Source organism: Thamnophis elegans, chromosome 12 (assembly GCF_009769535.1).
Source record: "Thamnophis elegans isolate rThaEle1 chromosome 12, rThaEle1.pri, whole genome shotgun sequence".
Taxonomy (NCBI): Eukaryota; Metazoa; Chordata; class Lepidosauria; order Squamata; family Colubridae; genus Thamnophis; species Thamnophis elegans.
In genome coordinates this window covers 55,648,111-55,670,565 of record NC_045552.1, presented here as the reverse complement: position 1 = coordinate 55,670,565, position 22,455 = coordinate 55,648,111, and the positions used below count along the sequence as shown (strand labels likewise).

At 50.0% G+C, this 22,455-nt stretch overlaps 1 protein-coding gene across 1 annotated transcript in view; it reads left to right on the top strand.

The window, feature by feature from the left end:
• LRCH2 (leucine rich repeats and calponin homology domain containing 2) overlaps positions 1–22,455 on the top strand; it is a 48,533-nt gene that overhangs the window by 3,803 nt on the left and 22,275 nt on the right. Inside the window, exons 2-9 of the mRNA XM_032228552.1 lie at positions 164–864; positions 12,003–12,147; positions 14,135–14,261; positions 16,576–16,681; positions 17,539–17,675; positions 18,360–18,493; positions 19,764–19,851; positions 21,188–21,299. Of these exons, the coding sequence (XP_032084443.1) occupies positions 164–864; positions 12,003–12,147; positions 14,135–14,261; positions 16,576–16,681; positions 17,539–17,675; positions 18,360–18,493; positions 19,764–19,851; positions 21,188–21,299 (1,550 nt within the window). The remainder of the gene's footprint in view (positions 1–163; positions 865–12,002; positions 12,148–14,134; positions 14,262–16,575; positions 16,682–17,538; positions 17,676–18,359; positions 18,494–19,763; positions 19,852–21,187; positions 21,300–22,455) is intronic.

Genomic DNA, 22,455 nt, shown 5'->3' with positions numbered 1-22,455 from the left:
TAAGACTTGTGGACTTCAACTCCCAGAATTCTCCAGCCAGCATAGCTGGCTGGAGAATTCTGGGAGTTGAAGTCCACAAGTCTTAAAAGTCCCCAAGTTGGCAGACCACTGCCCTAAAGGCGCTTCCAAAATTCCTCCTTCCAAGTCAATCCCTGTATTAGAGGAAAGGAGCGAGAGGAAGCCGCGGCGCGCCCAAGAAGCGGCGTATAAATGCAACAAACGCTTTGGACGAATCCAAGGAACTTCCAGCGCAAGTCGCGATAGCCAAAACCCCGCCCACGGGCCCCTCCCCGCCGCCGCCGCCCAGCCCCGCCTCCTGGGCGCGCGCCTGCGCACGGGCCGCGCCCCGCCGCCGCCGCTGCCGCCGCGCCTGCGCAAAGGCGGCCGCCGCGAGCATTGTGGCGGGGCGGCGGCGGCGATGGCGGCCGGTCAAGGCGGCGGTCCTGCGGCCAGCAGCGAAGGAGGCGGCGGCGGAGGAGGAGGCGGCGGGGGAGCAGGAGGGGGTCTCGGGGGCGGCTCGTCGTCCTCGTCGCTGCCGCCCCCCGCGCCCCCTCCCCCCCCCTCCGCCCCCCGCGCCCCCTCCGCCCCCCCCGCCCTGCGCCGAGCCCCCGCCGGCCTTCCCGGGGCTGCTGCCGCCGCACCTGACGCTGCCCTACCCGGCCTGGGGCGGCGGCGGCGGGGCTCTCTCCAGCGGGGCCTCCGCCGCCGCCTCCGCCGCCTCCGCCGCCGCCCCCTCGCCCGGCCGCAGCCTGGAGAAGACGCTGGAGGAGGCGGGCAGCTGCGGCCTCCTCTGCCTCAGCGGCAGGAAGCTGCGCGAGTTCTCGGCCGCCGCCGCCTACGACCTCAGCGACACCACGCAGGCCGGTGAGCGAGCGGGGCCCATGGTGCGCGGCGCCCCTCCCCTCCCCCAGGACCCACCGTGGCCTCCTCTGAGCCCTTGGACTCGTCCCCAGGTCCCATCGTCCCCAGGTCCCATCATCCCCAGCGGCAGCGCAAGACCTGCCCCGCAGATCCCATCAGCCACAGCCCCCCTTTCTTTCCCCCCCCTCCAGAAGGGCTTCCCCCAGGCCCATCATCCCCGCCTGAACCCGGACATATCCTCCCTGATCTGAGCCCTTCGTCTCGTCCCCAGGTCCCATCATCCCCAGGTCCCATCATCCCCAGTGCCAGCGCAAGACGTGCCCTCAGATCCCATGAGCCACAGCCCCCTTTCTCTCCCCCCTCCAGAAGGGCTTCCCCCAGGCCCATCATCCCTGCCTGAACCCGGACATATCCTCCCTGATCTGAGCCCTTCGTCTCGTCCCCAGGTCCCATCATCCCCAGGTCCCATCATCCCCAGGTCCCATCATCCCCAGGTCCCATCATCCCCCGGTCCCATCATCCCCAGGTCCTATCATCCCCAGGTCCCATCATCCCCAGTGCCAGCGCAAGACGTGCCCGCAGATCCCATGAGCCACAGCCCCCTTTCTCTCCCCCCTCCAGAAGGGCTTCCCCCAGGCCCATCATCCCTGCCTGAACCCGGACATATCCTCCCTGATCTGAGCCCTTCGTCTCGTCCCCAGGTCCCATCATCCCCAGGTCCCATCATCCCCAGGTCCCATCATCCCCAGGTCCCATCATCCCCCGGTCCCATCATCCCCAGGTCCCATCATCCCCAGGTCCCATCATCCCCAGTGCCAGCGCAAGACGTGCCCGCAGATCCCATGAGCCACAGCCCCCTTTCTCTCCCCCCTCCAGAAGGGCTTCCCCCAGGCCCATCATCCCTGCCTGAACCCGGACATATCCTCCCTGATCTGAGCCCTTCGTCTCGTCCCCAGGTCCCATCATCCCCAGGTCCCATCATCCCCAGGTCCCATCATCCCCAGGTCCCATCATCCCCCGGTCCCATCATCCCCAGGTCCCATCATCCCCAGGTCCCATCATCCCCAGTGCCAGCGCAAGACGTGCCCGCAGATCCCATGAGCCACAGCCCCCTTTCTCTCCCCCCTCCAGAAGGGCTTCCCCCAGGCCCATCATCCCTGCCTGAACCCGGACATATCCTCCCTGATCTGAGCCCTTCGTCTCGTCCCCAGGTCCCATCATCCCCAGGTCCCATCATCCCCAGGTCCCATCATCCCCAGGTCCCATCATCCCCAGTGGCAGCGCAAGACGTGCCCGCAGATCCCATCAGCCACAGCCCCCCTTTCTTTCCCCCCACTCCAGAAGGGCTGCCCCCAGGCCCATCATCCCTGCCTGAACCCGGACATTTCCTCCCTGATCTGAGCCCTTCGTCTCGTCCCCAGGTCCCATCATCCCCAGCGGCAGTGTAAGGCCTGCCCCGCAGATCCCATCAGCCCCAGCCCCCCTTTCTTTCCCCCCACTCCAGAAGGGCTGCCCCCCAGGCCCATCATCCCCACCTGAACCCGGATCTGTCCTCCCTGTCTCAGCCCTTGGCCTCGTCCAAAGATCCCATCATCCCCGCCTATCTAGCCTGCCCAGCCTCAGCCCATGTCCTGCCCCGTAGATCCCATCAGCCCCAACCCCCCTTTCTCCATCACCCCCTGCAGAAGGGCTGCCCCCAGGCCCATCATCCCCGCCTGAACCCGGACATATCCTCCCTGACAGCCCTTGGTCTCGTCCCCAGGTCCCATCATCCCCGCCCAGTGACTTGCCTGCCCACCCCCAACCTCAGCCCATGTTCTGCCCTGCAGATCCCATCAGCCCTTTATGCCCCACCAAGGGCTGTCCCCAAGTCCATCCTCCCCGCCTACACCCAGACCTATACTCCCTGTCTCTGCCCTTGGTCTCATCCCCAGGTCCCATCATCCCCAGCCTGAGTGTGTGTCCTGCCCTGCAGATGCCATCCACCCCAGGCCCACTTTCTGCTCCCCCTCTGAAGGGCTGTCCCCAGGCCCATCATCCCCCACCTACACCCGGACATATCCTCCCTAGTTGGCCTCGCCCCATCATCCCCACCCAGTGACTACCCTGCCCATCCCCAATCTCAGCCCATGTCCTGCTTTGCAGATCCCCTCAACCAAAGCCCCTCTTTCTTCCTCTCCCCCCCCCCCCGCTGCCCCAGACCCATCATCCTTTTTATTGCTCAATTCTCTACCAGCACCCTCACTAGGCCCCATCATGCCCTGCCTGGGTGTATAGGCTATGTTCCTGCACTCTTTAACTGGGAGGGGGGCCTCTTGTGTTGCTGCATTTGTTGACTTCCGGGGTGCATATCAGCGTCTGGGGAGGAGGGGTTCGGTGAGGGAGGGTTGCATGGATGGAGGTGGGGAAGGGGCCAGAGTCTGTAAGAGGTGGGGGGGGCAAGACAGCCCCCCATAACAGGTAATAAGGTACTCCCTAACCGAAGTTGCATTGGGATGCCCCCAGGACTGGCATCATTTGGGAGGGGGGTCCCAGGCGGGTGTGCAGGGCAGGGTGGCCATGGGGTGTGCAAGAGTGAGGGGTGGGACAGTGGAAGAATAATGGGTGGGGGAGATTTCACTCTCCTGGCTGGTGTGAAGAGAGGGCTGGGGAGGGAGCACACACCCGGGTTATGGGCAGGAGATAGAAAGTTATGCCCCAGGTGGTGGGCTGCAGGTAGAAACGCTTGGGGCAGTTTGGGGTACAAGGGAGGGGGGGATGCAGATCAGAGGAGAAGAGCTTAAGCAGAAGGGAATTGGGGGGGCGGCGCAGCAGCCTGGATCATTAGAGTGGATAATAGCAGATTAGTCCGAAGATGGAGGAGGCTCCATCAGTGGCAATTTCCTCTAATAGAGACGGATATTATGGCCGGGTGCAGATTGGCTGCGGAGGAGGATTGCGATGGAGCCATTGGGAAAGAGAGAGAGAAGGTTGAGAAACTGAAGGCTATGCAAATCTGCATCTTTGCCTTGACTTAGTTATGCCATGCGAGCCTCAGGAGTTGTACCGAAGCTGGACCTGGTATCCTTCAGAGACGTAACTTACATCCAATCTATCCTCTTGTTTTTCCCTCCCTCAAGAGCGACTTGGAGAGCTCGGTACTCTCAGTCCTAAGTTGTTCTGCATTCACGTCAGAAAAATTTTTTTGCTTTGGAAAACCTGAGTGTGTCGGGTGAAAAATTAGATTGCTCAACCTTGGCAACTTGAAACTGTTTGGACTTCAGCTCCCAGAATTCCTGGTTGGCTGGAATGCTGGGAGTTGAAGTCCAGGTTGCTTGGAACAGCCAAGGTTGAGAGAGACGCTGAATTAGATGATGGTTTGCATCCTTACTGGTAAAGTTTGCTTACTGGCTAAGAACGTAGCCCGTCTCATCTTGACGAACTAAGTCAAGGCCCTTAACTATCCCTGAAGCCCCCATGGATCAGATTTGGCCTAAAACCGTGTATTATCGGGCCTTGCTTAGCTTGAAGTAAAATCCATTTTCAAAATTCTTCTATCTGTAAGCCTAAGAGATCGTTAATAATAAGCAGAGAAGCTTGGATGACACATAGACGAGTTTCCGTTCTGTGGCCAAGTTTTGAAGCGTGCTTCCTTGGTTTCCCAGTCCATTTCTAATCTTAAACCTTCTTCCAAAAAAAATAAAGTGCCAGCAAGTGACTTCTTTGGCACAGTCGTCTGAATTAACAAGGACTTTATTACTGAAGTGTCTCTTTGAAAAGTTTTACTCCGTTTTGTTATTTTGCTCCCCTTGAGGCTTCTGTCAGACAGGGAAGGTGGACGATACGCCTCCTAGGAATAAGTGCTGAGAAAGGCTTGCCTGGGGCATCCGTCCCAAGAAGAACTCATCCAAGGCATTGCTGAAATGTGGTGTGTTTTTCCTTCTGAAGACCAAATCTTAAAGGCCGTTATCCAGCAGAATGTGGGTGGTGGTGGTGGGAAAGCAAGCCAAGAGCTGCCATTTATTTATGCCGGTGGATTTATCGTTGAAGGGAGCGGTTCCTTTCCCATGTGTTCATTTGTTCTACAGGAATAGACTGTGGCTTCCTGGAGCCTCCTGCTTTTGAAAGGACTCGGAAGGCTGATAATTACAGAGAGGCGAAATTGAATGTTGCGGGCAGTTTTCCCCCCCCTCAAGGCCCAGAGAGCAACGCAGAGGCCCTGCCGGCGGTTAGAGAGAGAGAGGCTCGCTGGCTGGGACGAAGCTAGAGTTGAGCGATGGAGCTGCCTGCTTTGGATGTAAAACTCGGGCGGTGGGAGGCCTGCCAATCCGGGGGAGCCCTGCGCCAGGCGAGCGGCTCTCAAGCAGATCTCTGGGCCTTCTAAGGCAGTGGCATGGCTGGGAGTCCTGGCGCCTTCTTCCTCCGTGCAGAGGGACCCGCGCTGAACGTGCACGTCGTTAAACCAGCCGTCATAACACTGTTGCCTTAGCTGCCCAGGCCAGGGACACTTGGATGGGGATGTCAAAATGTCAGCTTTGCAAAGAGTCTCCCCAAAGATTGGTAGAAGGACGTCCGAAGAAAACGTTAAAATAAATGCTTTACGCTGTGGATTTAACACCAGCGGAGTCCTCGGGAATGTGATCTGTAATGGCATGCAAGCATGCGGAGAAGAGCTAGTGTCTCGGATCAAAGGTGCATGTCAATCACATGGCGACGGAGGATAGAAGCCCCTGGCTTAAGGCTCCTAAGCAGGCTGGCTTTCTGCAGAAGGGTGCCTCTCTGGATTGGTCCAAGAGAGGCCCCCAAAGATGTCACAGGGGAGGTGGGCGAAAGCCTTGCAAGGAGCCCTGGGGGTCCAAGGGGGTTCGATCTCCAGGACGAGATCGGTTCAGGGCGAGAGGGGCACTTTCCTAAATAATTCCCTTAGGGCAGAGGTGTCCAAAGCTGGGAACTTTAAGATTTGTGGACTTCAACTCCCAGAATTCCCCAGCCAGCATAACTTGGGAACTTTAAGACTTGGGGACTTCAACTCCCAGAATTCCCCAGCTAGCATAACTTGGGAACTTTAAGACTTCAACTCCCAGAATTCCCCAGCCAGCATAGCTTGGGAACTTTTAAGACTTAAGCATAGCTGGCTGGGGAATTCTGGGGGTTGAAGTCCCCAAGTCTTAAAAGTTCCCAAGTTTGGACATCCCTGCGTTAGGGAGACTTTGGGCCCTAATCTCCGCTTGCTGCCTGTCTACCGTATCCTCCTTTTGCATAATCCTTCAAGCTTTTTCACAGATGACAGTAAGCCGAGATTGTAGCTCAGGACCATGATGGAGCCAAGAAGAATTGGGGCACCTTCCCCCCACTTGCTTCTTTTTACAGGCAAGAAATGGAGAAGCTTCTCTAGGTTTTCTTGAGAGCTTGTCCTAAGATTCTTGGCCTAGACACGCCAAAAATCGGATCCTGCCTTTAAACCTTAGCGACCAGGAAAGAGATTCCTCTCTCTCAATGAATGGATATGTATACCTTCAGCTTCACAGCTGAGCATGGTGAAAACATGCAGACACACAGAGAGAGACAAGATTATTTGTTTCTTTTCAGAGTTAGCATAGCTTCTCCTCTCGATACGGATTAAAAACGTTTTCTCCTCCCTTTGTGTTAAGTGACAATGGGAGGCTTCAGTTGAGCCATAGGGAAAATCCAGCCTGCCTTCCGTTTCCTCAAAAGAGACAGAAGCAACCTTGAACTTAATGCACCGAGCTGTAATTTAGCTGCTTTAAGCTCCTTTCACACTCCAGAAACTCTCCAGCATGATCTGCATCCCGAACAACAACTATTCTCTGTAATTAAAACGTCAGGTTTGGGAAACGGCATCTGCCTCTTTGCTCCGGGTGGGCAAATTTGAGAGATCCGAAGGAAGAAACAGTGTGCGTTGTCCAAAAAATGTTACTTTTAAGTAGCATGACAAAAACTGCCATTCACTGGTGCTTGCCCTCGGTGTTCCCAGCCTCCGCTTGAAGGCCTGATGTGGAAGAACATGCGCTGGCGATGTGGGAAAGTGCAGAATTACGCTTCCTCCCCGTTTCTTCCCGCAGCGAAGAGGTCGCCTCTGGGATTATAACACGTTGCTTGCCAGCATGCCAGGTTGCATTAGGAAGGTGGTGGCAGAGCTGTTACTAATGTGGGGTTTAGTTAAAGGCGAGGGGTGGCTTTTTGGGGAAAGGAGCAAAGTGGGGAGCAGGCACCCTGCGTCCCTTCTCTTTACGCGCTTTAAGGATGGAAGGATACGGCCTCCGGGGCTCACGAACTTTGCGGGTGAATGTCGATGGAGAGGTCTCCATCTCTCTCCTGGGGACGGGAGGCAGGGCCCGAAGGTCTGCGTTTGAAAGAGAAATTGAGGGCAGCTGTAGGTGACTTGGGAAGGGCTGGCATCCTGGACTGCCAGTGAAACTGCCCTCTTTGTAACTTTGGCACTCTTAATTCAACTGCAGTCGAAAGTGGGCTGTTCTTTTTTGTGTTGTTCAGCCACAAACGTCTCTTCCGTGGGAAGGCTGATTGGCAGCCGAACCCAAGTCCCGATTGGGAGAAGGCACAACTGATCAAAACTCATCCTGCCTAACCCTAATCTATGGTGGCTGCTTCCCACTAAGTAGCTTTTATCCGGCTGCTTAACCAAGATTAATATCGGTGTCACTAATGCTTGGAAGTTGGATTGCAGAGATTGCTGTGAGTGGCATGTCAGCCTTGCAACGCAACGGAGAAAGAGCCCAGCTTTTCCTTTCCTGATAACCATCGGTAATGTGCATATTATTTTTTCAGAAACCAGCCTGCCCGTATTAAATAGAACCTCCCAACCGATTTTGCATGTGATTTGCAATTTGACACACCCTTATGATGAAGGAACCCAACCGAATCCGTGTGACTTTCTTCTGAATTTACCCGCACGTGGTATTGTGCTAAAAATGTGCGATACCCTTTTTCTTTTTCTCCCATTAAACGTTTGCACCTAAATTATATTAACGCTGGTGGTTTATTTTTTATTTCTTTTCGCTCATCGCTGCAGAAGTACTGAGATTAAACAGGTCTCTGATTCTGATCGGTTGGGCACCATGCAACCGTGGCTCATCGGTTGGGCACCATGCAAAGGAATAAATCCGAACTTAATTGATTAAATGAAAACCCGATCAAGCTAACTAGCCTTCAGCCTGACAAAAGACATATTCAGATACAGGCAGAAACCTGAAGGCTGTCTCTCTCTAGTGAGAAATGCAGAGTAATACCTGCTAAAGGTTTGCCGACCTTGTGGATCTCGAGTGAAAGATGCAGTTGATCTTTTGATAGCAGCACCAAGATACTCTGGGCATTTATTCTTGGAGTCCGCTCAAGTCTAGATTTTTGTCCCCCTGATCCCTTGGCTATTACCTCGGTAACAATAATACGCAGGATTTCGAGAATTAAGGAATATGTTTTCCCAGGGACCTCTGCTTTTAACCTGCAATATTTTTTGAGAATTGTGGGAAGAGGCCCAGCTGGAGGAGCAGCGCAACCAACCTTCAATCCCTGAAGAATTCTCCCAGATCTCCTTCAAGTGGGAAAATGCAGAATTGCTCTGTTTGGTTCAGGGGCTTCTGTCTCTTACTCTGCATGCACTAGAAAGCTCTTAAGAGGAGAAGGTTTGACTAGGTGGGTGAACATTCCTTAGCAACCCCTTTTTCCTCCGCTAAGTTTTCCTCTTCTCCAATTTTTTTTGTTCCTAGCCATTCAAGGGTCCTCAACAACAGTTGCGTGCAGTTGAGTAGATACAGCCCTCCCCATTCCTCCCCAGCGATGGGAGGAACCCAACCGTGGAAGGAAGCCACTTGGCCCACACATCAAACTCTGTTTGAGTCCCGCAGGAGCCTGTGCTGGGTCCCTGCAGCTGCCCTGTTCTCTCCATGAAACTGCCAGCCTTCGAACACCCTCACCGGAGACTTTCCTGGTCCTTTGATGGTGTGGGCATTCAAGTCTGTCTCCAGATGTGGTCTTCTTCCTGGCACCATTGGAGGGCATCCTTATTCTGTGCAGCATTTTAAAATACTTAGGTCTGACATTAATACAGTCAAAACATTAGCATAATATAGGTGGTTCCACCACAAATGCGCGTACGACAAAAGCGCGTGTGACTAAAGCGCGGTGACAAAACCGCACCATCAAAACCGCGGAGACGAATGAGGGCTGAAGCGCGCCGACAACAGCGCACCGACAGAAGCGCGCTGTAACATAACCCTAAACCTAACCCTAAACCTAACCCTAAACCTTACCTTAACTTAAATCGCGCTTCTGTCGGTGCGCTGTTGTCGGCGCGCTTTTGACATTGCGGTTTTAGCGCCGCGGTTTTGTCGGCGCGCTTTTGACGTTCGCGGTTATGTTGTGCCACGAATATAGGTAAATAATATTTGGTCATAAGTAGCTAAGTATAAATAAATAAAGAATTGTACATAAAAATGGATAACGAATAAGGAGACCATGAACGCAAGATAGAAATGTATAGAAGGGAAAACACTAACTGCAAAGAAACCGATTCGGAACTGCTGTATGATATACGACGGAACTTATTGTTCCTGTGTTGTCTTTAAGCTATGTGTTTGTTTCTGTTGATGTGCTTATGTGTTTAAAATAAAAATTTATTGGGAAAAGAAAAGAAAAACTATTCCAACTAGAGCAGGTAGAATCAAGCGTGGCCCAATAAACCTTTCCCACCAAAATATCTCACAAGTGTGTAACTTAACCAAATAGGACAGTATTTCAATAGGAGGCTTGCCAAAGGGTATTTTTATTGCGTAAAGTTTGTGTTTGTGTGTGTGTGTGTGTGTGTGTGTGTGAGAGAGAGAGAGAGAGAGAGAGAGAGAGAGAGAGAGAGAGAGAGAGAGATTTCTAAGGCCATACAAGGCCCCGATTCCTCATAGATGAAACGAGGGGGGGGGGAAGTCCTTTGGAACGAACTCCCCGTGGAGATTCGGACCCTCACCCCTCTCCAGGCCTTCCGGAAAGCCGTCAAAACCTGGCTGTGCCGGCAGGCCTGGGGTTGATGAGTTCCCCTCCCCTCTCGACTTGTATGGTTGTGTGATTCTTGTTTATTTTAATTACGTGTATTGTGCTTTATGTTCTCTTTTCCCCCCCTTTGAGTTGTTCGCCGCCCTGAGTCCCTCCCGGAGAAGGGCGGCATACAAATAAACTAAATCTGAATCTGAGTCTTTTCCCCTTCCCCCCCCCCCTTGGCGGAATGAAATTGGTCTGCAGACAAGGAAGAGGAAGTGGTGACTTTGGGGAGAATTAATCCGCTTTCTGCGCCGTCTGCGGCGTCTGTGACAACAAAGGGCACAAAGGGATGAAGGCGAAGATTGCCCGCGCGCTGCGCCTTGTATCTCTCTAATGCTTGGCATTCATCGGGCTCTGCTTCTTGCTTCTTACCTTTGTTTTTTTTTTATGGGGGAAGGTGGGCTTACGAAGCCAGCAGGCTCGAAAAGAAATGCAACGTCTTCCAAAGACAATAATGGCTATTTCACAGGCTGGGTTTAGGGGGCTCCAGATTGCAGCGGCAAACAGATTTTTCATCCCCTTGTCTGTTGGGGGCCATCCGTGCGCACACCGTGTCCAAAAGGTTTTATTTCCAAAAAGATAATAGGACCCCGACTCAACTGGAGGGGCTGGGCAGAAACGGAGGGGCCCAACGAAGTGGTTGGGCTCCATTCCGTTGGAAGGAGGGAGATGGCCTTGGCTGGCCAGGAGGGACCAGTTCAATGGTGGGTTGCTCTTCTTACCTTCGCTGCCGGTACGCTGCCCGTGGTCCGTTAGTGCGCACGCTGGATGTGCGCTGCACCCGCGCACTGCACCGCTCCTGCGGCAACCAGCAGCTTGTCAAGTGGTGGTGCAGGCGCCGCACACTGCGTGCGTGCGTGCGCAATTGGCCTGGTTGCTTTAAAGACAGGTATGGAACGCGGGCAGGTGGGCGAAGCGAGATACCGTACCAGTACGCTATCAGCTGCTCCTGGCTACTACCGGTATGGCTGTGCCGGGTCGTACCGCCTGAACCCACCACTGGACCAGTTTCTACTGGAGGGGAATGGGCTGTTGAGGAAAAGCGGTGGGCAGTAGTGAATTCTTGTCTTCTCCTAGGAGAAGGGCAGCTCCTGGTGAGCTTCTAATTCTACCTGTGTGTTGGGCTTGGCATCCTGGCAGAACTTAACCCTTTCCAACTTCTAGCCTCTCGTATCAACTGCAGGATTGTGCAACTGACGATGACCAGTTGGGTGTCCTTGTCGTCTTTCTCCTCCTCCTCCTCTTCTCTTCCTCCTCTTCTTCTTCTCCTCCTCCTCTCCTCCTCTTCTTTTTCTCCTCCTCTTCTCTTCTTCTTTCCCCTCCCCTCCTCCTCCTCCTTCTTTCTCCTCTCCTCCTCCTCCTTTCTCCTCTCCTCCTCCTCCTTCTTTCTCCTCCTCTCCTCCTCCCCTCCTTCCTCTCTTCTTCTCTTCTCCTCCTCTTCTCCTCTCCTCCTCCTTCTTTCTCCTCCTCTCCTCCTCCCCTCCTCCTCCTCTCCTCTTCCTCCTCTTCTTTTCTCCTCTTCTCCTCTCCTCCTCCTCCTCCTCTTCTTTCTCCTCCCTTCCTCCCCTCTTCTTCTTTCACCTCCCCTCCTTCTCTTCTCCTCCTCTCCTCCTCCTCTTCTTTTTCTCCTCCTCTTCTCTTCTCTTCTTCTTCTTTCCCCTCCCCTCCTCCTCCCCTCCTTCTCCTCCTCTCCTCCTCCTCCTCCTCCTCCTTTCTCCTCCCCTCCTCCTCCCCTCCTTCCTCTCTTCTCCTCTTCCTCCTTCTCCTCCTCTTCTTCTCTTCCTCCTCTTCCTCTCTTCCTCTCCTCTTCTTCTCTCCTCTCCTCCTCCTCCACTTCTTCTTTCTCCTCCCTTCCCTCTTCTTCTTTCTCCTCCCCTCCTTCTCTTCTCCTCTTCTTCTCCTCTTCCTCCTCTCCTCCTCCTCCTCTTCTCCTCCTCTTCCTCCTCCCCTACTCCTCCTCCTCTTCTTCTTTCTCCTCCCCCTCCTTCTCTTCTCCTCCTCTTCCTCTTCCTCCTCATCTACTACTTCTTCTTGTTGTTCTCCTCCTCCTTCAGGATGAGCCTTGGAAATAACCTCCTCCTCCTTTCCCTTCTCAGATCTTTCCAGGAACAGATTTACCGAAATCCCTCCAGATGTGTGGCAGTTCGCGCCGCTGGAGACCTTGAACCTGTATCACAACTGCATCAAATCTATCCCCGAAGCCATTAAAAACCTGCAGATGTTAACATATCTCAACATCAGGTAGGCGTGTTTTTTCCTTCCCCTGGTACGAAAACGTTTACTGCTGCTCCCTGCAGCCCAGGGATTGCCGAAAGGTAAACAACGTACAAGGGAGTCTCTCCGCCTTGGTTCCTGATTATTTCTCTTTCCCAGTATGGAGATGCAAATGCCATCTCTTTATGTTTCGGTTTCTGGGAGTGAACGCTGACCTCCTGGTCTTCTGGTGGGAAAGCAACTGAGCTGACCACAGAACTAGCGAACAGCCTTTTTTTCTCTTCCTCTTAGTGGGAGGAATCTTGCTCCGTTTTTGTGGCTCCTGCTCTCACATCCCCTGTGCTTCATTTTCGGTTTAGAGCCGTGATGGAGAACCTGTGGCACGCATGGCAGAGGTGGCACGCAGAGAGAGCCCTCTTTGTGGGCAAGCGCACCATGACCAGCTGCTCTTCTGGTTGGTTCCACCACAAATCCGCGAAGCCCTTATCCGTGGAGACATAAGCGCGAAGACTAATTCGCGCTGTTCGAAGCGCTAAGGAAAAACGTGACCCTACCGCGATGACATAATTGCGGAGGGCAAATCCGTGCATTCCCAAGCACTCAGTACCCTAAACCTAACCCTAAAACAAACCCTAAAACAAACCCCTAAACCTAATCCTAACCCTTACCTCAATTGAAATTGGCTTTCTGCCACGGCGCCGTTTTAAAGCGCCCTTCTGTTGCCGCGCTGTTGTCGTGGCGGTGATGACGCGCAGTGATGGCGTCGCGGCTTTAGTGACGCACTTATGTCTCCGCGGATAAGGGCTTCACGGTTTTGTCGTGCCACGCTTCTGGTTTCCAGCACGCGCATGTACGTCGGCCAGCTGGCGTTTGAGGACGCGAGAGAACCAGAAAACGGCCTGAAAACAGGCAGTTTTGGGGGCTTTTTCAGGCTGTTTTTCAGGCTGTTTTCACACTATTTTTCAGCCCAGTTTTGGCCCCCCAAAACAGCCCGAAAAATGGCCTCAAAACAGCCCAGAAAATGGCATTGAAAACATTCTGAAAACAACCCGAAAACGGGCCAAAAAAAACCAGGCATACGGATGCTGGCCAGCTGGTCTTCACGTTTCCAGTGCCCTGGCACACACAAATGCAGGTGCATTCCGATTTGGGCACTCAGCGTAGAAGAGGTTCGCCACCCCTGGTTTAGAGCCTGCGCAGTCGGTGCCTCCTTTGCTGTTGGGCTGCAAAGGAGGCGCAGAAAGTGCAACGCATGGGATCATCTCAGGCTCTGGATATCTTAACAGCCGGGCAAAGGTGACACATTAGCACCAGCAGAGGAGAAATGGAAGCAGGGAAAAAGGATCAGAGACAAAGTGAAGCTGAGAAAATGTTACAAATACAGTAGCAGAGTTGGAAGGGACCTTGGAGGTCTTCTAGTCCAACCCCCTGCCTAGGCAGGAAACCCTATACCGTTTCAGACCAATGGCTATCCAACATCTTCTTAAAGGCTTCCAGTGTTGGAGCATTTATAACTTCCGGAGGCAACTTCTGTTCCACTGATTCATTGTTCTAACTGTCAGGGAATTCCTCCTCGGTTCTAAGTTGCTTCTCTCCTTGATTAGTTTCCACCCATTGCTTCTTGTTCTACCCTCAGGTGCCTTGGAGAATAGCTTGACTCCCTCTTCTTTGTGGCAACCCCTGAGATTTTGGAACCCTGCTATCATGTCTCCCCTGGTCCTTCTTTTCATGTTCAGGGAGGAGAGGGGGGAAAAAAACCGTGGGAAGAATTTACAAAGACCTGTTAAACCCCTGATTCAAAAGCTTTTGTAAACGTTTGAGTATTCTGCTTCCACGTTTGCACACGAGAGGAAACGCATCGCCTGGAAGGCCGTTTGGGTATTGTGATCTTGTAGCTGAAGGGCTGAACACTGAGTCCTCTCGAAAGTGCTTTTAATGGCTTCTGCATCTTTTAGTACATGAACAATTCATAGCTGCCGGATATTAACCCTCAATGCCTTCCTTTCTTCCCTAGCCGAAATCTCCTATCGACGTTGCCAAAATACCTATTTGATCTGCCACTGAAAGTTTTGGTTGTCAGCAATAATAAGCTGGTGTCCATTCCTGAAGAAATTGGGAAGTCGAGAGACTTAATGGAATTGGTACGTGCCGTTGCTCTGTCCTTCGTTCTATCCCTGAACGCATTTCTTTTGTCAACAAATTGAAGGGCCCTTTTGTGTAAACAAATTAGTTGCCTGGAACAGCCCTGAGCAGCCTTCAAGCTTTCCAGTCCGGTGTCCCCACATTCATAAATCTCATCTGGTTGATTTCTTTCTTTTTTTTTTTGTAAATTTTTTTCCCCAAAACAAACATACAAATCTTCCTTCTTTACATATTGTAGAAAGTGTATCAGCTGGTTACAAAAGGCTTTTGTGCATCTCTTCCACCGTCATCAAATATAATTCATATTAATTCAAGTATCTTAAGTATTTATTATATCGCCATCATCATGCCTCCACTTTTATTTGACTATAGTTATTTAAACGTCCTTCATCCTAAAATATACCAAGATTTAATACATAACCACATGCTGGCATTTCATTTACTTATTTATAAAATCCCCCATTAACATTAAATCCTCATATCCTGTTTTAGCTAAACATCCATAATATTTAATACCAAAATTTTCTAATCCTCCATGTATATAATTTATTATCATTATCCTTTATTTAACTATATCCTATATCATAACACTTTCCCCCTATTAGTTAAAACTTAACTGTGTCTAATTTTATTTTATTTTAATTATTATTATTAATAATCTTTATATATAGTCCAAAAATATTTCAAACCTTCCCTTCTCATATCCAATTATTACTTATCATAACAGCTCAACATTGTATACATTACTATCATTATCAATTTTTATTTAACTCTATCTATTATCACTGGATTTAACTAAGTTTAGCTAATTTCGAATTATACTCTTCCATCTGGTTGATTTCTTAACTTTTGTTGAGTCGATGTTTGTTGGTTTGTCTCAGGGCGTGTGTGTGTGTGTGTGTTTGTGTACGTGTGGGGAGAGGTGGGCGGCTACTATTGAGTTACTTTAACCTCGTGAATGTCTAGACGTGTCCATACAGGTTTTGGGCAAGATTTTTGGAAGTGGTTTCCCCTTGTTTTCTTTTTAGGGATGAGAAGGAATGTCTGGGCCAAAGTCATCTCAATTGGCTTCATGCTTAAGGCTTGACCAGAGCCCCCATCTCATGATTTCTGGCTACCTCAGAGAGATGCCTTTCTTTCTTTGCAAAAAGTTTTTTTATTTTTCCTTTCAAATTCATTCTTAGATACACATTCTTACAATTGTTATTTAACATATGTCAATTCATATCATTTTTCCGCCTGTATATTTAGCAATAGCAGCTAGACTTATATACCGCTTCATAGGGCTTTCAGCCCTCTCTAAGCGGTTTACAGAGTCAGCATATCGCCCCCAACAACAATCCGGGTCCTCATTTTACCCACCTAGGAAGGATGGAAGGCTGAGTCAACCTTGAGCCGGTGAGATTTGAACAGCCAAACTGCAGAACTGCAGTCAGCTGAAGTAGCCTGCAGTGCTGGATTTAACCACTGCGCCACCTCGGCTCTATTTACATGTAAATATTTACATGTAAATATTTTCTTATTTCCTCTCCCCCTATATTAATCATATGTCATCTGAGATGCTTATTTCACGTTTTTCTTCCTTTCTCTTTCTATTTATACCTTTTTTCAAACCACTCGTAAAAATCGGCCCCATTAGTAGAGAGAAAGAGAGAGATGCCTTTTGAAACCTTTTCCCTCTGAAACAAAAATCTGTTTTAAGAAAACCCTCCTTTAATAACCGCAGCAAGACTGTTGGTGGCGCAATACTGGAAGAAGGAAGATTTGCCTACTATTCAAGAATGGACATTAAAAGTAACAAACCTAGCAGAGATGGCTAAAATATCAGCATATCTCAAGGACCATTCAAACGAGAGATATAAACTGGAGTGGAGAAGATGGATTGACTATACTCAAAATAAATATGGGACTAAGAAATTCCAGATAGTTTATGACTGAAAAAACAAGGAATGATATAATCTGTTTAGAGCTAGCCTAGCAAAGAGGAGTTAAAGCTCAAATGAAAGATGATACTAACTTTTTTTTAAAGTTTATCTTAGACTATCTTTGTTAAAGATTTATACCCTGTATTGGTTCTGGGAAGTGGGGGGGGGGGAAGGTTGGGGGGGGTAGGGGGAGGGAGGTAAACATTTGTAAAAGTTTTTTTTTTCAAAATTTTCAATTAAAAAAAGAAAAAACCCTCCTCCTTCCCTTTCTAGCAAAACAGGCCTTTCTCTCTCTTCCAAGAAGTTCCCTTCGCTTGGTTAAGCCATTCGGGTCAGCAAATGCTTGTTTAACTTTGGTTTGGTTCTGGTTTTCTGTTTCTCACCTCAGGACATCAGTTGCAATGAGATCCAGGTCCTTCCCCAACAGATAGGGAAACTGCACTCCTTAAAAGAACTCAACTTAAGAAGAAATAATCTCCACATGTTACCTGACGGTAAGCAGTTTCCCCTCTTCTTCCAGGATTCCTTTGAATCCATGTAGAGCCGGGAGGGTGAGGGGTGTCTCCAAACCTTCGCAACTTCACTCCTGGTGGACTTCCGCTCCCAGAATTCCTCAGCCAGCATGGCTGACTTGAGGAATTCTGGGAGCTGAAGTCCACAAGCCGTAAAGTCTCCAAGATTGGCAAGATTGGTGGACTTCAGCTCCCAGAATTCCTCAGCCAGCATGGCTGACTTGAGGAATTCTGGGAGCTGAAGTCCACAAGCTGTAAAGTCTCCAAGATTGGCAAGATTGGTGGACTTCCGCTCCCAGAATTCCTCAGCCAGCATGGCTGACTTGAGGAATTCTGGGAGCTGAAGTCCACAAGCCGTAAAGTCTCCAAGATTGGCAAGATTGGTGGACTTCAGCTCCCAGAATTCCTCAGCCAGCATGGCTGACTTGAGGAATTCTGGGAGCTGAAGTCCACAAGCTGTAAAGTCTCCAAGATTGGCAAGATTGGTGGACTTCAGCTCCCAGAATTCCTCAGCCAGCATGGCTGACTTGAGGAATTCTGGGAGCTGAAGTCCACAAGCCGTAAAGTCTCCAAGATTGGCAAGATTGGTGGACTTCAGCTCCCAGAATTCCTCAGCCAGCATGGCTGACTTGAGGAATTCTGGGAGCTGAAGTCCACAAGCCGTAAAGTCTCCAAGATTGGTGGACTTCAGCTCCCAGAATTCCTCAGCCAGCATGGCTGACTTGAGGAATTCTGGGAGCTGAAGTCCACAAGCCGTAAAGTGTCCAAGATTGGCAATTTTTTTGATTTAGACACAACGTCTCATCATGTCTGAAGGCCATCCTCTTCCTCCTTTGCAGAATTAGGAGAGCTTCCTTTGGTCAAGCTGGATTTCTCCTGTAATAAAGTCACAGAGATCCCCGTCTGCTTCCGGAAACTGAGACACTTGCAAGTCATCGTTCTGGATAATAACCCAATGCAGATCCCGCCGGCCCAGGTGTGTTAATTTTCCCCCCTGTCTTCAGTTCCGAAGGGCAATGGGGACTTGTGGCAAAAGGGTTCTGGGATCCATTGGGTCATCGAAGGGAAGCCCCTTTTCCGTCTGAGGCTTCCAGTGGTTCCCACTGAAGAGCCGAGGTGGCGCAGTGGTTAGAGTGCAGTACTGCAGCCACTTCAGCTGACTGTTATCTGCAGTTTGGCGGTTCAAATCTCACCGGCTCAAGGTTGACTCAGCCTTCCATCCTTCCGAGGTGGGTAAAATGAGGACCCAGACTGTGGGGGCGATATGCTGACTCTGTAAACCGCTTAGAGAGGGCTGAAAGCCCTATGAAGCGGTATATAAGTCGAACTGCTATTGCTATTGCTACTGCTATTCCCTAGGGGGACAGCCGGAGAGGGGCCGGTCTCTGTTTATGGGGCCCTGAAAAGTCTTTCCTGGAACCCCCCAAAGCTCCTGTGCCAAACCACAGGTTGGGCTGGTCAGCTGCCCCAGGAATAGGTCGGTAGTTTTGGGAGATTTACGTGAAGGGGTTATCAGTCAACACACACACACACACACACACACACACACACACACACAATCAGACACATCAAAGACAGCGAAGGAATTCCAGAGGATTTCTTTTCTAACTGATCTGACTCAAATTTTGTTTCGGTTTCTTCCCTGCCTCTTTCTTAACAGATCTGCTTAAAGGGCAAAGTGCACATTTTTAAGTTCCTCAGTGTTCAGGCCTGCCTGAGAATGGACAAGAAGCCCGATTCCCTGGATCTGCCCTCCCTGGGAAGACGGATCCCTTCTCAACCGCTCACCGACAGGTAAAGCTGCCTTCCCTTCTCAGAACGGAGCCTTTGCGGTGGCTTAAGGGTCCGTTCTGAGTCCTGGGGACGTCATTCCGGGAACCTCACCCGGCAAGGTCCCTTTACTGGCCCTGCCTTTGGTTTGTGCTTCCAGTTTTCCCTCCCCTGCCTGCATTCTCTCTTCCCCTGGCGTGCCAGGCGTCACTGGTTAGGCAACAGCTGAGTGAGCTTGCTGGGCCTGGGATCAGGAGCTGCCCCTCCGTTCTGTTCTGTGTGGATGAGAGTAGACCCCTCCCTACACGGCTTCAGCCCACTGCAGCCTATCATTGCGTCTGAATGGGCTCCGGCTGCTCAGTCCTGGCCTGGGTCTTCAGCATCTCTCACCGCTGGCCCTGCTTCCAAATCGCGGCTTGTCATAATGAAGCAGGCCAGGCCAGGCAGGAACCAGGAGCTCCCCTCCTCTTCAGAACTGTAGCGGAACAGGAGGAAGGGAGCCTTTTGGGGTCTTGAACTGACTTACTCTCGTCTGCTAAATCAGTCTAGGGTTGGATCTGGATTGGGTTCTTTGGAGATAAGATAGTGAATGGAATGCAATAACAGTATGTCTAGACAAGGTCCATAATAAGAGAATGGAGGCCCCTTAGAGACCAGCCAAAGGCCAGGTCTTTGCTTAACCTCTGAGCAGAGCCAGGGATTTAACTACTGTATTTTTCGGAGTATAAGATGCACCTCTTTCACCTTTAAAAGAGTGTGGAAATTTTGGTGCATCTTATACACTGAAAAATACGGTAGTATTTTTTTTGCCTCCTGAAGCCCCGCCCCCAAATCCCATTTTTGCAAAAAGCGAAAAATGGCCAGTTTTTCGCAAAAACTGGCATTTTTGCCTTCCCCCCAGCCCTACTAAAGTCTGCAGAATGCTCCTGGGGGGCTGGGAAGGACAAAAACTTCTTTTTCTTACTTTGAAATCCTAGTGCGTCTTATACACCAGTGTGTCTTATAGTCCAAAAAATACAGAACAGTTCTACTGTAGAAGCCTGCCATCTACTGCCCAACCAACTTCATTGTATTTTTTGGTCCAGAAGGGAAGAAAATCAGAGTCCACCTTAAAAAATCCTTTTGGGATAGGTTTATTTACCCCTTCTCATTTTCCCATCTCTGGGAAATGGTTTGCTGTTCTTTGAGGAACTAAAAATTTCAATCAGTCCCTTCTTATCGTCGCCGGCCAGAACAGGGGAACTGAAAATATCGTTTCCTAGTGTTCGTAACCCACGTTCTTCTCCGTTAACAGCATAGAAGACTTTTATCCCAACAAAAACCACGGCCCGGACTCTGGAATTGGCAGTGATAATGGGGATAAAAGGTTATCCACAACGGAAGTAAGTCAGCTTTTTCTTACATTGTCGAAAAAGAAAGAAATGGGTGTTTTTTTTCTTTCCTTTTTCCATCAGTTTTGGGATGGAGATCTCTCTCTCTCTCTCTCTTTCCTTCAGCTACCTGATCATTGCCTGATCAATCTTTGCAGTCCATTTAATGAACACGATGGGTTAGAAGAGGGGATCCCCAAACTTGGCAACTTTTAAGACTTGTGGACTTCAGCTCCCAGAATTCTCTGGTAGCTGGGGAATTCTGGGAGTTGAAGCCCACAAGTCATAAAGTTGCCAAGTTTGAAGACCTCTGATTTCTAAGTGGAGAGATTGCAGAGGAAGGGATTACAAGAGAGTAAGTTATGCTGGCTGGGGAATTCTGGGAGTTGAAGTCCACAAATCGTAAAGTTGCCTGGTTTGAAGACCTCTGATTTCTAAGTGGAGAGATTGCAGAGGAAGGGATTACAAGAGAGTAAGTTATGCTGGCTGGGGAATTCTGGGAGTTGAAGTCCACAAGTCGTAAAGTTGCCTGGTTTGAAGACCTCTGATTTCTAAGTAGAGAGATTGCAGAGGAAGGGATTACAAGAGAGTAAGTTATGCTGGCTGGGGAATTTTGGGAGTTGAAGTCCACAAGCCTTAAAGTTGCCAAGTTTGGAGACCTCTGATTTCTAAGTGGAGAGATTGCAGAGGAAGGGATTACAAGAGAGTAAATTATGCTGGCTGGGGAATTCTGAGAGTTGAAGTCCACAAGCCTTAAAGTTGCCAAGTTTGGAGACCTCTGATTTCTAAGTGGAGAGATTGCAGAGGAAGGGATTACAAGAGAGTAAGTTATGCTGGCTGGGGAATTCTGGGAGTTGTGTTAGAAGTGACTCTCCAGCACAGTGAAGTTGTATACATCAGGCTCCCCTACTCTGGTGGCCTCAGGCGTATTGCAACTTCACAAATCTCAGTTGTGTGACTTGTTTGCGCAGGAATTTCATCAGCATGCCTGGTCAGCAAGTTGCTGGAAAATGCCACATTAATTTACAGATTTGATAGCAACAAAAAAAAGGGGGGGGGGGATCAAATTTCCCTGAATTTTTTTTCCTTCATCAGGCACATGAAACTAGACCCCACTGAAGCATTTCTGGATGTGTTGTGAGTTGTGACAACTATTTATATAACTGAATGAATGTCTGTATTGGATGCTCCATGAAAGAAACAAGGGGGGGGCTCCTTCTCGGAAGGGCTGCGGTTGGGATCCCAGCATCACACGGGGCCTCCTCGGAAAAAAACGGTTTTGCAATTGTGGCTTCCTCGGAAAGACAAATGCGAAGGGCTTGTGATGTTGTCCCCTGTGTTTCCTCAGCCATCCGATGACGACACGGTCAGCCTCCACTCTCAGGTGTCGGAATCGACAAGGGAACAGACACTCCGAAATGACAATCAGTTGCTAGGGAACAAACCCGAATTGCATAAAGGTAAATCCCTACTGTTGTGGCCGGCCAGTGGAGCTAGCAGCAGATTCGGACAGTGAGGAGGTTGGGGAGGAACCTGGGCCAGTCCTGGAGTCTGGGGAAGGCTCTGATGAGGGCTCTGGGTCAGAGGCAGAGTGGGGGCCAGGGCCCTATGACAGTTATCAGCTGCCTTCTGAGTCAGACATCAGTGGGGCAGAAGAACAGCTGGAGCCTGTTCCCAGTGTGCGCATGCACAGAGTTGCCAGACGAAAGGAAAGAGCTAAAGAACAGGGGTTGACTTGGGAGTGAGGCCACAAGTGGACGATGAATGGCCCCTCCCAGAGGAAATAAAAGAGGAGCGAAAGGGGAGTGGAGTTTGCAGGAGACAATGAGTTCGCTTAATTGGCTCGTGACTCTTCAAGACTCCTTGCCAAGTTCTGCACATATCGGCCTGGCAGCTCTCCAAGCCAGATAAGGTCTGAGACCGTAAATCCTCCCTCGAAAGACTTTGCTGGATGCGAATGAGCAGAATTCACAAGAAATTAATAAAAGGTTTTTTTTGTCAGGACCAGGAGTTGGCTTCAGGCTCTTGGGAAGCCTCAATCAGAATACCTACATCCAGGTGGTTTTGGGGAGGAAGTTGCAAAGATTGAGAAAGACCTGCTTTTATATACGGTCAATCTAACCATATATATATGTATGTATGTATGTGTGTGTGTGTGTGTGTGTGTGTGTGTATGTGTATGTGTGTGTGTGTGTGTGTGTGTATATATATATATATATATATATATATATATATATATATATATATATATATATATATATACCGTATTTATCGGCGTATAACACGCACCGGCGTATAACACGCATCCCCCATTTTAACACAAAAATTTGAGTAAAAATTTTTTTCATTAAAAATAAATGACTTGGAAGCTCGGAACTTAATGTTGGATTAAAATTTATAACATTAGAACATGAATTATAACATTAACTCCTCTTAAAAGGCAAATATGAAATGAAAAAACACCTCTTTGAGCAAAAAAACTTAATCAGAATCACTGCTTTTTGGAAAACCAAAAAACTCTTCCTCATCTTCACTTGTATCCTCAAAATCAAACTGAGCACTGCTTTCACTGCTTTCACTGTCTTCATAGATCAGTTCGTCTTCTTCCCCATCCAA